The 14,037-nt window shown below is 42.0% G+C and overlaps 1 protein-coding gene across 4 annotated transcripts in view; it reads right to left on the reverse strand.

The window, feature by feature from the left end:
• Nucleotides 1–14,037, reverse strand: part of klhdc8a (kelch domain containing 8A) — a 101,601-nt gene that overhangs the window by 46,243 nt on the left and 41,321 nt on the right. For all 4 annotated transcript variants that reach the window (XM_080460956.1, XM_080460957.1, XM_080460954.1 and 1 more), the window contains 2 exons: nt 4,055–4,469; nt 2,922–3,132 (listed from right to left, as the gene is read on the reverse strand). In XM_080460956.1, coding sequence (XP_080317082.1) covers nt 2,922–3,132; nt 4,055–4,219 — 376 coding nt within the window. In that variant the 5' untranslated portion in view covers nt 4,220–4,469. The remainder of the gene's footprint in view (nt 1–2,921; nt 3,133–4,054; nt 4,470–14,037) is intronic.

Consider the following 14,037-nt stretch of genomic DNA (forward strand, 5'->3'; position numbering starts at 1 on the left):
AATACAGTACTTTAAAAACATTTAAAAATAAAAATTTATAGCACTGTATTAATCCCAGAGGGAGAATTCCTTCCCGAATTAAACCATCGGGAGCACACACAGAGCAGCGCTCAGGGGGGGCCAAGGGTCTTGCTCACCTGGTGAATGTTTTTTGGGGGAATTTTGGGGGAATGAGGAACATGCATACTCCACACAGAAAGGTCCCGGGCAATATTTGAACCCACCACCTTCTCATTGTGAGGCAAGTTTAATGTTACTTTGAAAAGTGACTCGGTTACTTTACTGATTGCTTGCATTTGAAAGTAACTGAATTAGATTACAAGTAACTTTATTAGTTACTTTCACCAGTTGCCGACAACAATACAATAGTAATACACAGTGACTTGGAAAAGTAACTTTATTCTGATTGCTGGTTTGGAAATAGTAACGTGTTACAAGTAATCAGTTGTTACTAAAAAAATATGATGATTCTTTAATATTATTGAGAATGACAAAAGTAAGACGGACTGTAAATGATGTTCTGACAAAATATCAACAGAACAAAGATGTTGGTACAACACCAGCAACTTAATCACCAGAGACATTTGGACCAGCAGAGTTAGCCTGATGTAGCTCTGTTGTTTAACTGCTCAATTGATCAGGAGGATTTTACTAATTAACGACGAGCGTGGTGCCTCGTCTACAGTCTCCAGTACACATAGCACACCGTGTAGACAAACGCTACACACTGTGCTATGTGTACTGCACACTTGCTCAAATCCTGGAACCTTCAAAGCTGTTTGAAAGGACGTAGCGTTGACACAAAGGCTGTGTGGAAGAGGCTAATGGCAAAGCACAGTCTTGTCATATCGTTTGCATATGGAGTATGAATTAGGCTTTACGGCATTTAATAAGTACTCGTATAGATACTAAAGGTTAGTACTTCTCCTGTAATAAAGTGGTATCAGTGCATACTGAGTTTTAACCACAATTGAACCTGGAAATGGAAATATTCTATAATTATGGTCTCTAATCAGGAATACATCTAAAACTTCATTTTATATATATATATATATATAATCCTGTCCTGGGCCCCTGGGACTCTCTATATACATGCTTCCCCAGGGGGAAATGTTGCCAGCCTTAATGTCAATTTCAATTTTTATGGGGACGACACAATTATATTTCCAGTTAAAGCCTGGCACCACAGACACTGCCCCTATCTTATCCTGCCTGGCGAAAGTAAAAAACTGGATGACAGAAAACTTTACAACTGAATGCCTCAAAAACCAAAATCATTTTTATCGCCGACAATGGACCCAGTTTTAGTTCTAGTGATTATAACAACCTCTGCTCCAGTCTGGGTAGCTTGTCGAGCAATGTTCGTAAAGAGGCCCATAATTTATGTGTGATGTTTGACTTCGATCTGTCCTTTGACTGCCAGGTGACCAAGGCAGTCCAATCCTGCTTTGCTCAGCTGAGACAGCTAGCCAAGATCAGGTCATTTCTCTTCCCAACAGACCTAGAGAAAGTAATACATGCCTTCATTTTATCCAGGCTTGATTACTGTAATGCCCTTTATTAGGGCATCAGTAAAAACATTATTCAAAGGCTGCAACTAGTGCAGAATGGTGCTGTCAGATTTTTAACTGGCACCATGAGGAGTGACCATATTTCACATATCATCTCTGCACTTCACTGGCTGCCTGTCAGTTTTAGAATAGATTTTAAAATATTACTGCTCATTTTTAAAGCCCTGAATGGTCTGGCTCCTCCTTATATCAGACTTGTTAAGTCTGTATAAGCCAGACCGTTGTCTGAGATCCTCTGGCAGGGGCCTACTGATGGTTTCTAAAACAAGGATCATCCACCGGCTCTGGAATTCCCTGCCGGAGGAAATCAGTCAGGCAAACTCACTGTCCTGTTTTAAGTCTAGTCTTAAAACTAATTTTTTATCATCTCAAGCTCTTTTGTTGTTATTGTTTCTTTTCTGATCTCTGTATTTTATTACTGTAAATTTTTATTGTGGTTTTTATTGTAAAGAACTTTGTAACTATGTTTCAGAAAAGTACTATATAAATAAAGTGTGTGTGTGTGTGTGTGTGTGTGTGTGTGTGTGTGTGTGTGTGTGTGTGTGTGTGTGTGTGTGTGTGTGTGTGTGTGTGTGTGTGTGTGTGTGTGTGTCTGTTTCTGCCCCCCTATACTTAGGATTATATTTTTATGACCATAACAATCATTAAAGTTGACGCTCACTGGTATATAGCATCTCCAGAGGAACGTCTTAAGCTTTGCTTTAGATTTATTCGATGTTTCTAATAACTTTGAAGCATGAGCGTGGACATTTGGTTGATTGATAAATCCATTTTATTGTGCTTTACTTTTACAGACTCAACATGTAACAGTTACGTCTGTACAAGTTGCAGCCCATGAAAGTCCTCTGCTAGCTCAGTTGGTAGAGCATGAGACTCGCAATCTGAAGATAGTGGGTTTATGTCCCACGACAGGCGCCACCTTCCTGTGAGCTCACCACTCACAGAATGTTCTTAATCGGTGCAATGTTATCTGGGTGACAGTGCTCAGACTGCCACCCCCGCCACCCGGAAACAGATAAGCGAGAGAAAATGGATGGATGGATGATGAATAATATTCTGTTATCTTTACTAACAGGTGTTTTCATGAGCTCACAGAGATCCAGAGAGAGTCACGGGTGTTTTGAAGTAGCCTGAAGAGCTGGGGATAAATGATTGTTCTTCTGGATGCTGGTTTTAAGACATGAAAGATAAATAATGTTAAAGTGAGAATCGTCCCAACAGCTCATTATGTTTTAATTCTCCACACCTCTTAGGCTTCTCGTATGAGATTAGTTTCACATCAACGAGACCAGTTTGTTCCAGATTGAGTGTGCAGGTGCATTTCAAAGTCTATTTGATTCCATATGTTACCTTTCACTGTGATACAGACACCCATCAAGGCCTCCCGCAGCGTGCTCCTCTTCCTCCACCGGCCCTCCTCCGTGTTGTACATCTCCACTGCCTTCAGAGGGCTCTGGTCCTCTCCCACTCCGCCCACCACCAGGATCTGCTTCCCGAGCACTGCCACGGCCGCACCGGCGCGAGGGGTGGGCATGGGGGGCAGGCTGATCCACCGGTCCCCCTGCAACCAACACGTCACACAGGTCAACCTTACTTTACTGTTAAATTAGGATTTTCAAAACAATGTGTGGTGTCAGACTTGTGTAAAAACAAATAGAAACATCTGGAGATCAGGGGGAGGCCTCTTCCCAGAAAGATTTTTTTGTCGTTTTAGGCCACGTTTACATGACAATGTTTTTAGTAAAAATGTATAATTTTACCGTTTTCGCTTCGTGTTCACATGGCAATGTTTTGAAAATGATCTCCGTTTACATGGAAATGGCAGAAATGCTACAAATTATGTAGTTAACATGCAGCAGAGTACAATGGGCTCTAAACATTAACAATGGGAGAACATTCTAGTGGACAGACGACCAAGTTGGATTGTTATTATAGTGACTGTCAAACTAAAACTACCAAGTCCAGGAGGATGTAGAGTGGAAGTCATGACACCACAGAGGAAACATTGTTCTTAGTGTCCAGCTACTGAGCATGTGCAGAACTGTTTACTATGGCTGTGGAGCACAGGACCAGGAGCAGCGTTTTAGTTGTCTACACACCGACGGAATCAGAGCCTCTTCAAAAAGTTCAACCTTGGGAGCCTTTTTCAAAAGTTTGATTTCAGTAGAGCATCATTGTTGTGGTAACGGACCCCAAAACACTACGTGACTTGAGCGTTTTCACGTGTAAATGGGGCTTAATAGTGTGTGTGACTGACTGTGGCACTGACTCACAGGTGATCAACATGAATCAAATTCAAGCCCCTTGAGGATATAGCTCCATTGATCCTTTATTGTGAACTAAATTGTGGGATTAACAGAGATTACACTGCTGTCTGATGCTGTTGATACTTCAAAGAAAGTTTGATCTGGTTGAATCACTACATTTGCTTTAATTACCTTCAATACCAGTAGGAAACGTATCCAGGTTGCTGCAGGTCTTACCTCAGGGGAGTAGAGCTCCAGTGTCGGGCAAGGCCTCCCCGCTGCATCGCAGCCCCCCAGCATATACATCTGCCCCCCCACTTCAGACAGAGTGTGGTAGACTCGTCCACTGGGCAGCCGTGCCAGGCTCTGCCAGTGAAACTCGTGGGCACCGGGTACCGCCATGGCTTCAGCAGTCCCTGGGGAGGTCCAATCAGGGGAGAGGACCCCCGGCGATGCGAAGCTCCGGGGGTGGGCTGATTAAGGCAGTGCTGAAGAGACAGAAGAGTGGGAGAAGTGGGTCCTCCCAGACGAGGAGGAGGTGGTCGGTGTTGGACGGGGGAGGGGAGGGAAGGAGCCTGAGTGTCAGGTTAGTTCAAAAGTCCAGGATAAAGTCCGCTCTCCTGCTGATGGTTCAGCGCCTCAACGCAGAGCTCTGCAAAACACAGAATGAGGCCAGAAGAGATTTAATATAGCAACGCAGGGCAGAGCATGAAGACATGAATCGATTTCAGGGTGCAGCGTGTGCATTTTCTGAGCTACTGGAGAGAATGTTTACACACAGCTACGACATTCAGTAACAACAAGAGCAAAGCAAATACTAGGAACACTTCAATGGAAACATTTCAGACATTCAATTTCTGAGGTCATATGAGATCTCTGGAGAATTCTTACTTTAAGATACAATCTACAGCATTTCAGAGGTTAATTCTGCACATTGCAGTACTGAATTTATGACAAGCCTCTAAAATATTGCCAACAGCAAAGACCTCTGCAACATTTGAAAGTATTTATAGTTTGAGGCCTCGTTTACGCGACAACATTTCAAGTGAAGACCTGACAGCAGAAATGCTTCGACTGCACATGCACATCATGGCCATAGTAACTAGTAGTCCTGCACATGCTCAGTAGCCAGCTAATCAAAACAATGTTCCTCCGTGGTGTCATGACTCCCAATCCATATTCTCCTGGACTTGGTGGTTTTGTTTTGACAGGCACAGTGATAACAGTCCAACTTGGTGGTCTGACCACTAGAATATCCGTGAACTCCCATTGTTAATGTTTAGAGCTGTAACAAATGCACTGTAGATATTCACAAAGCACCATAACACACAGCACCTTAAGGATAAAGAAACATTTTGCACATAAAGAGATTGCACATGGTTGTCAATATGAAAAGTATTTATTGGAAGCTTTGTTTGCTGTAGGGTCAGTCGGGGTGCGTCACCAGTCAGGGAGCCCATCTGTGGAGGCAACATGACAATTAATAGAGCATGGTGCAATATATGTGATATAAGAGTGGCTTATTTTTGTGGGTGTTGATGCGCATGTGCTAAATGTTTTAAGGTGTCGGTGAGAGTTTTGCAGTGCGTGAGTATAAAGCTTTCTCTTACCTTCTCCTCTTGCGTTCAGACCTGTGTCTCAACAAAAGATTCTTCTTCTTCTTTTCCTTCTCTTTCTACTAGTATTCCAGTAGGCTGTATACCGTACGGCATAATGCTACCCTCCACCGGCCAACAAGTCACATGCTCTCATATTACCCAGAGTATTGGAGGAATTTTAACACTGCCTTCCCAAGAGAATCTGATTTTTCCCCTAACTCTAAAACCGTTTTCAGGGTGAACACCACCAGAGCCAGATCAGACAGATCTACAAACAACTTCTGCCTATAGCAATAGTATAACTTACAAACAAATAACACATGAACCACTGTCTCTGATTCCCCACACTCACACAAACCATTCAATGTTTACCTATCACTTATGAACTACTTGCCGGACAGCAGTGCCCCAATCTCAGCCTGGTTAAAATAACATCATCTCTCTTCCCCAGCGTAAACCTCCACTTTTTACGTTTCACTGAAGGTTGCACAGAATACAAATGCTGATCTTTCCGCTCCTGATCCCATTCCTGTTGCCACATTGTCTCGTGTGTTTCATTGCAGATGCTAATCCATTCCCCTTTACCCAGTAGTACATTGAATTCTATTCTTTCTTTATTCAAGGACTCTTTTACTAATCTATCAGCAATTTAATTTCCCTCAGTTACCAAGTGACCTGGCACCCATAAAATACAACAACATCCTGGCCTTTCAATTCTTGAAAGGCAGTGCAGGATCTCCATTAGCAAATCAGGGCGGGCTCTAGAAATACCCTCTTCTAAAGCCACCATGACACTGTTCTTTGGTTTATTATGCTGTACCCAGTCCAAAGCTCTTTCAATTGCTAAAAGTTCAGCAGAAAAAGTAGACATATTATTTGATATGCGGATGCTGGTTAGCAGATCCTCCTCAGCAACAAAAACTCAAATTTTTGTTTTCCCAGAAACGAGATCCTTTGAATCGTCTGAATCAGTTTAATGGGTTCATGAAAATATTCACAGACACATCTTCACATCTTTGCTGAGGCCATTTCTCCCTTCTTCAAGGACAGATATCTGAACCTCAGGTTCAGGAAGAAACCAACCGACCAATCAGAGACAGCCACTTTATCCACACTCCAACCCAAAATCCCCCACAAAATGCTTTATATGGTGAACTAAATAGGACTTCTTTCTGTTACCCAGGAATGCCCCGGAACCATCTAAAAAGACCTTTGAAACAGAACTACACCTTGTGCCACATAGCTTGGCCCAATATTGAAGCCCCAATTTTTTCCTCATGATCTACGATGGCATTTCCCCCATTTCAATAAGTAAAGCAGGGATAGGAGTTATTTTAAAGGAACCACTACAGATTCTTAAGGTTTTAGTTTGAAATCAGTCTAGTTTATAGAGAGCAGATTTGGCAGCTGAACCAAAAATCACACAACCATTATCTATGATACATCTAATCATAGTATGTCTCTTTCAGCACCCAACGCTTCCAGCCAAACTACAGAGAATATTTATGACTTTTCACAGTTACCGACAACTTTTCCTATGTGCCCTTTCCATGCGAGTCTTTCATCCATCCATAGGCCAAGAAACTTAAATATTTTCACTCTTTTTAATGGGCAATTATACAAATTATTTAATGCAGGAATCTTCCTCTTTTGCCCAAAGATGCCCTTTGAGGAGTTCCATTAATATCAGCAGTTTCTGAGAGATCATCCCCCAATTTTAACTTGAATGGATCTGTAATTTAGAAAATCCTTAATCCAGTAAAACATCCTACCCTTAACACCTGCATCTTGAACTGCACATTGAATCATATGCCTTTTTAATATCCCAAAACACAGCAATCACACCTTCTTTATTGATAATAGCTTTTTTGACATCTTGATCTAATACTGCAATAGAGTCCATAGTATTCCGACCAACTCTGAACCCATTTTGATAGCTTGCAAAGAAACCTGTAGATTCAAGGAAATAGACTAAGTCACCATTCGTTCCATTACTTTGCATAAAACAGCTGTTTAAGCTATCGGCCAATAAGATGAAGGGCAAGAGGGATCTTTTCATGGTTTCAGGATAGGAACTACAAGAGTGAGTTTCCACACCTTAGGTAATGCCCCTGCCTCCCAGACTTTATTAAACAAAGCCAGTGTTCTTTCCAATGCTACATCATCTAAATGTTTAAGCAATTCATAACTAATTCTATCTTGGCCATGAGTGGAGATAGGTCCTGCTTAAACTGCACGCTTGAGTTCCTTCAGAGAGAAGAACGCATTATAACTAGCACTTTCTGAAGAAACAACATTTAACTTCCATCCTTCAGCCTTGAAGATTTCTTCCCTGCTCACAAGACCATATTCTCGGTTCTGCTGCTGGAGAAGCCACACTTCTGAATCCTCCAATGCACTTTGTTACACTTTTTTGTATTTTGCACCTTTGAAAATAAAAACAAAAAGACATAGACCACCCAACAAGCTGACTCGGTCATCTCCTTTCACTACTCACTGACTGCTCTTTGGCCAGTCTGGGATATATCGGGAACCCGAGGCTAACAAGGGCCCATTGTTCTCTGCTGCATGTGTGTGGTTTCATTACAAAAACAACCAACAGTACCCTCTAGTGGTCTGATATCAAAACTACATTGTTCTCAATGTTTCTGTGGTGTCTATGTAAACACACATTGTCTTCACAATTCCACTGTGTCAACACAATACCTTTCTGAAATGCAAACGCAAAAAAGAAGCATTTTCATTTGAAACATTGCCATGGAAACGGGATCTCAGAGTGAAAAATCACACCATGATTAAATGCCTGGAATAAAGTATTAGTTTAAACTGCAGGTTTGAGCTTTATTACAAACATTCCAAAAAGTGTCTGTGAACACGTGTGGACACCTCGGTAAGCATTCATCCATTTGGCTACATTCATTCTGCTGCAGGTCTCATGAAAACAAAGCTTTCATCCGTTCTTATCTTCCCACATAGACTAGTGCAAATTTCTCCGTGTGGATTGTCTTGTTACTTTATGTATAAAAGCTTGTTGCTTTTGCAGCTACATAACCTTTACTATAGGTTAGTGTCACTCCATTGCTCACTCTAGAAGCTCATCACACAGATGGAACTGCTCCGTCATGCAGCTGTGGTGCGGTGAAACACAAGTGCTTCAGCACCTCTTGTGTTTAAGTTTCCTTCCCCTTCATCGCTGTGATGTCTTTTTTTCTCAGCGTGTCATCCCTCAGGAGCTTTCCGTTTCCTGCTTGTAACCCACTTCTCCTGCCTACGTACATTTCCCGGCAGGGGAAACGTGTCTGTCAGGAATGTGGGAGGAAGCATCCGGAATAAACCCACCACTCCTCGCTGGGCTAATTCTGACTACATCACAGACTCCATCACCTTAAATGCACCTCGTATCAAAGCCCTCTGAGCCTCTCAGGTGGGGGGGGGGGGGGGGGGGGGGGGGGGGGGGTGACACCCGTCATGACTGCCAGAGATGAGTGTGTTCTGAGGTCACAGGAAGGAGAATTAAGTAAAAAAAAAAAAACTGCTGTTAAATTATCCAGCTGTGGTTTAACGCAGTCTCTCAGCAGCTTATCCTTTTCAGGCTTCACATCTCTTTCAAAGTGCCCGATGCACTGCCAGCCCTCCCCACCGCCACCCTTTGAACCCCCCCACCCCCGGCTGCCTGTCCATTTCACCGCCATGTTTTATCTACCTGTCACACCTTTGATCATCTGGCAGACGGAGGATAAAGGACAGAGGGCGAAGATAAAGGGAGACTGTCCTTCAACACCCCCCCCCATTTCGTTGTGTGAAGATCGGTTGCTATAGCAACAGTTAAGCTATTCTCAGGAGATGCCGTTCTTCTTTATACCTTCTCGTCCATGATTGCTTATCGCTCTGTTTGCTGTTAATAATGGCTTATAAAAAAGGATGAAAAACAAATAACGGAGGCAGCCTTCCTATTGGCTGACCCCAGCAGGCGTGCGCTTGCTAGCGAGGTGGGGAAGTTCTCGCCGCGGCTCGCGGAGCGCATTAATTGCAAACTGTAACCAATTTGGTTCGCCACATATTTTTTTTTATTTTCTTTTTATTAACTGCTTGAACAGCTTGAGATCAACACTAAGCCCACCAGCGTGATCTGAAGTCATTTACAATCAGCATGCCTCTGACTTGAAACTTTTAATTAGGTTGTGTAGCTAACCTCCCTCCGTTCTCACAGGGGCCTTCTCCAAATGTAAAGCCACTGAACGCCTCGCTTGTTAGACGAAGCATAATGAAGTGCATGTTAATGTCATATCATGTCTCATCGCTGATTAGCGCCATCTCAACCTTCCCTCTGCCTGAGTGACAATAAACATCATTTATGGTCGACTCCAAGAGCGTTGAAGCTCAGTGTGTTGGTTGTTCTGCTCATCGATTGCAGACGCATCAATATGCAAATACTGAGAAAGCTAACCTGAAGCACAGGCTCGGGTCCAGCCAGTAATAACATGTGGCACTGTGAGGTGGAACAATTGAAATTACTAAAGTGGATCCAACTGCAGTCGTGAGCTAATCTCTTATTAATCAAAACTGTGAACAAGAAATACGGCAACAAAAACTACAACAAAACTCATTATCTGATTGTATTTACTCATACTTACATTCTGAAATCAATCCTTTCTGAAAACCTTGTCAGGTATGTTTTAGTTTTTGGCAATGAGATGAAAATTAAGTTTAGCTATAAAAATATATACATTATTTCCCACTGCAAGATGGCTTTTTAATGCCTCCTGATCTCTCACACACACACACACACACACACCCACACACACACACTTTTTTTAAAAGATTTCAAATCCCATTCTAACTATTTTTTTTAATGTATATTTTAAACCTACTATTTTTGCACTTTCTTAATTTATTTAACTAGCAGTGGTATATGAATAGAAGTGTGGCTGATGTTTTAATGTTTTTTTTTGATGAGCTGCTGAACAGTGGAATTTCCCTTTGGGGATTAACAATCTATCTATAAACTTAGAGCATAGAGTATTAACGTTCTGAGCTGTTAAAATAATAAGTTGTATATAAAACCTGTATAAAGAATGCATCACAAATAAATCCTACTGTATATGCCCACCAGTGAGCAATTACAGTATTTATTCTTCATTAACAATCTTTTTTTTTTTTTATGTCGATGATTAAAATGCAACAAAAGCTCACTTCACCGTAAAGTCCAGCTGTTGAGTGACATGAGTCAATGAGAATGAACCCTACTTGCATGATAAAGAATCAGTTTTTTATCTCCCAATTAAAAATTGGGCAGGAGAACATTTTGGCTCCGTTGACAACGTTTCAAGTGAAACTTTTACATGGAAAGTTTTGAAAATAATGTCAATTTATACGGCCATGGCAGAAACACTGAAAATGATGTCGTTAGAATATTGGGCCATGAGTGGGTGCTGTTGGTTGTTTTTGTACAAATGCTTGTTCAGCAAGAGGGTTCATACTTTGAGAAGAAGCTGTCGAACTTGTAGGCCACGCCCTGTCACAGCAGGCACACTTCTGTGAAGCAGCATTTAACTTTTCAACTGCACAGCTTATTTCTCACTTCAATTGTTTTCAGAAATACATTTTGCTGAAATGTTTCACTAATAAAAGTGAAAGTTTGTGTCTGGGCTGTGATGTTGGTCCCGATTTAACCGCAGGTTTTAACTGCAGGACCTGAGAGCTCTGAGGGATGCGTTCACGTAACTCCAACCTCCGACATGTTAACGAGATGTGAGGCTCACATAGTAGTGAGGCTACCTGCTAAACATAAATAAAATATGACTAATACAGTCATTAGCAAGATGGGATGTGCGCGTGCAGCAGCTTTGGCAGTGCAGCACCAAGATAGTTTGACCCGGTCGGTGGGCAAAGCCAAACCAAATTTCTTCAGCTGAACTTTCTTCTTGTTCTTATGGAGTATGAATCGGCCTTAAGGCTACATTCATACTTTGCATTGTTTTAAATTGTGTGTTTGTGATGACGCCTGTGACAGATTTACATTGATTCACACACCAGGTGTCAGCTGCTGCTGTCTCCACCAGTGTGTCACTCACATCATCCCCAAACAACAAAGCTAGCCAGTCAAAGGACCATCAATGTTAGTCTTCGCCATCAGTGACATTGGAGATGGAGGCACACTAGAGTTAGTGGTCAGAGAAAAGATGGCATATTGTGCTGCACAAGCCTTTAACATCAGCTATGGATCTGGCTTACATATGCAGCTGCAGCATATACATTCTTGATGATCGCCATGATGATATTTAGGCCTTTAAAATAGTTACAATTCAGCCTTTCCGAGATGGAAGATGAAAGACACAGAGGAATGACCCCAGTAGCTATGTTTGTGGTCAAGGAATAACATGAAAGTATTTCTAAACTAGGCCAACAAGATTTACAGGATGGTTTGTGTTAGTACAGCACCTCCAAGCTAACCTTAATGATGACATTCAAGGATCTCTAATACGTCACTTCAAGTGATTACCGGATGCACTGTGAGCCCTGCAAATAGCTGTGGCAGGACTTTTTTGAAGAAGGACAATAGTGGCAAGGCAACACTCTGGAACCTGTCAGCCAGAACAAAAGTGGACTGATGTGATAATCCAAGCAGTTGAAACGTTGTTGGAGTGAGCATCACACTTCACAGAGCCACTAATCTGCAATAGGTCAACCCAGCACCTTCATGATTTCAGCTGGATGTACTGAATACAGTACCAACCCCGACAAGAAAGAACAAGACACAATCAGTTCAGGACCTGCTGAAAAGCTTAAACATCTGATTTGGCCGGAACTACCAGGAGCCCACCTGGTATGAGTTGGACTTATGAGGGATACCAACATGTGGGTTTGTTTGATTTCCATAATTTAACCTAGAATTTTTAGGTACAAATGGTTTTACACAACATGACAATGTTTCCAGCGAAAATATCGTTTTTGTGTTTTCATTTCCAAAATGTTTGGCGTTTACCCTGCAACATTTTGAACATGTTTCAGTTTATGCAGAAATGGAAGAAACGCTGAAAACAATGCAGTTTTCATGTTGGACCAATAGTGGGTGTTGTTGGTTGTTTTTATAATGAAACCACACTCACAAGCAGCAGAGAACAATCTGCTCTAAACATTAACAATGGGAGCAGCACCATGACATTCTAATGGACAGACGATGAAGTTGGATTGTTATTTCAGTGACTGTCAAAATAAAACTACCAAGTCCAGGGAGTCCAGGACAATATGGACTGGGACTCATAACACCATGGTGGAAACATTGTTCTGATTGGCCAGCTACTGAGTATGTGCAAAACAGCTCGTTACTACAGCTGTGGTGCGCAAGTGCAGTGGCAGCGTTTCTGCCATCTACACAGAGATGGAGACTGAAGGTACGTCCGAATTGTCCCTCCTATCGACTTTACCTTCACCCCGGAAGTGTTTTGTGTGGCGGCCATGATAAAGACTGTCCGAATTCTCCATAAGCAAAGGAAAAGAGGCTCGTTGTTTCCTTTAGAGCCTCCTTTAGCTTAGGAACCACTGATGCATCCTTTATCAAAGGAGGTGAGCTCATGCTGCCCCACAATTCCTTGCGGCGACAACATTTAAAGGGACCCGCTCATCCGAGCGTTCAGGGAAACTCACAATGTTGCAAAAAGGGAGCAGATTAAGTTACCAAACCAATAATCTGCCTTGAACAACTTTAAATCATCTAAAACCCAAATGTGCTATTTGTAGTACATTTTCAGAAACTTGTAGTTCTTTCCCCACCATGGTGGACGTCACTGATTTGCGCCGCCGTTGCATTATTATGACATCACTAAGTGAAAGTGCTGTCCGACTGCCACACCAACGTGATCGCCTTTCACTAACTGCTTTAGGACGAAATCCACGGGGTTAAGGTAAAGTCGATAGTAAAGGAGTTAGGGACAATTCGGGTGTTTTTAGAAAGTTGCCTTTTCAGTGGCCCCAAGCACTGTTGAGCAAACGGACACCCAAAACGCAATGAAATTTAGCATGTTCACATGAAAACATTGTGGTTTAAAAAGGACCTTAGGTACCAAGTTCCCTTAAAAATATACAGGAATCTCCAATCCATTATGTTCAAGCTTCTTGTTTGAATCATAAAGAAGAAACCTAAATTTCTACCCCAGAATGATCCTTCTGTTTCATGACCAAAAGATATTTAACAAAAGAAAGAAAAAAGTGTAAAATATCAGATATGTTCCAAGGATCCATTTTAAAAAAACACCCAACCTTTCAGACCTCCATTACAAATATGCAGTGAAGGATGAACTGGAGAAAAATGTAATAATAACAATTGGCAGTCTCTTTTGTATTTAGGCTCGCTCAAATCAACCTTTGTCTCTTTAATGGTAATATTGATAAAGGTATATAGTTCAAAGAGGTTGACAACCACCTCAATCAACTACCTCAATCTCAACACCCGGAAGACAAAATAACTTATCATTGACTTCCGTAAGTCAAGGACCACACCACATTCAGGTCTAAGGATCAATGGGGAAGAAGTAGAGCGGGTCAAAAACTTCAAGTTCCTCGGACTGCACATCTCAGAGGACCTGGGTTGGACTGTGAACACCACCCACATCATTAAAAAGG

Source organism: Lipophrys pholis (genome assembly GCF_963383615.2).
Source record: "Lipophrys pholis genome assembly, chromosome: 4".
NCBI lineage: Eukaryota > Metazoa > Chordata > Actinopteri > Blenniiformes > Blenniidae > Lipophrys > Lipophrys pholis.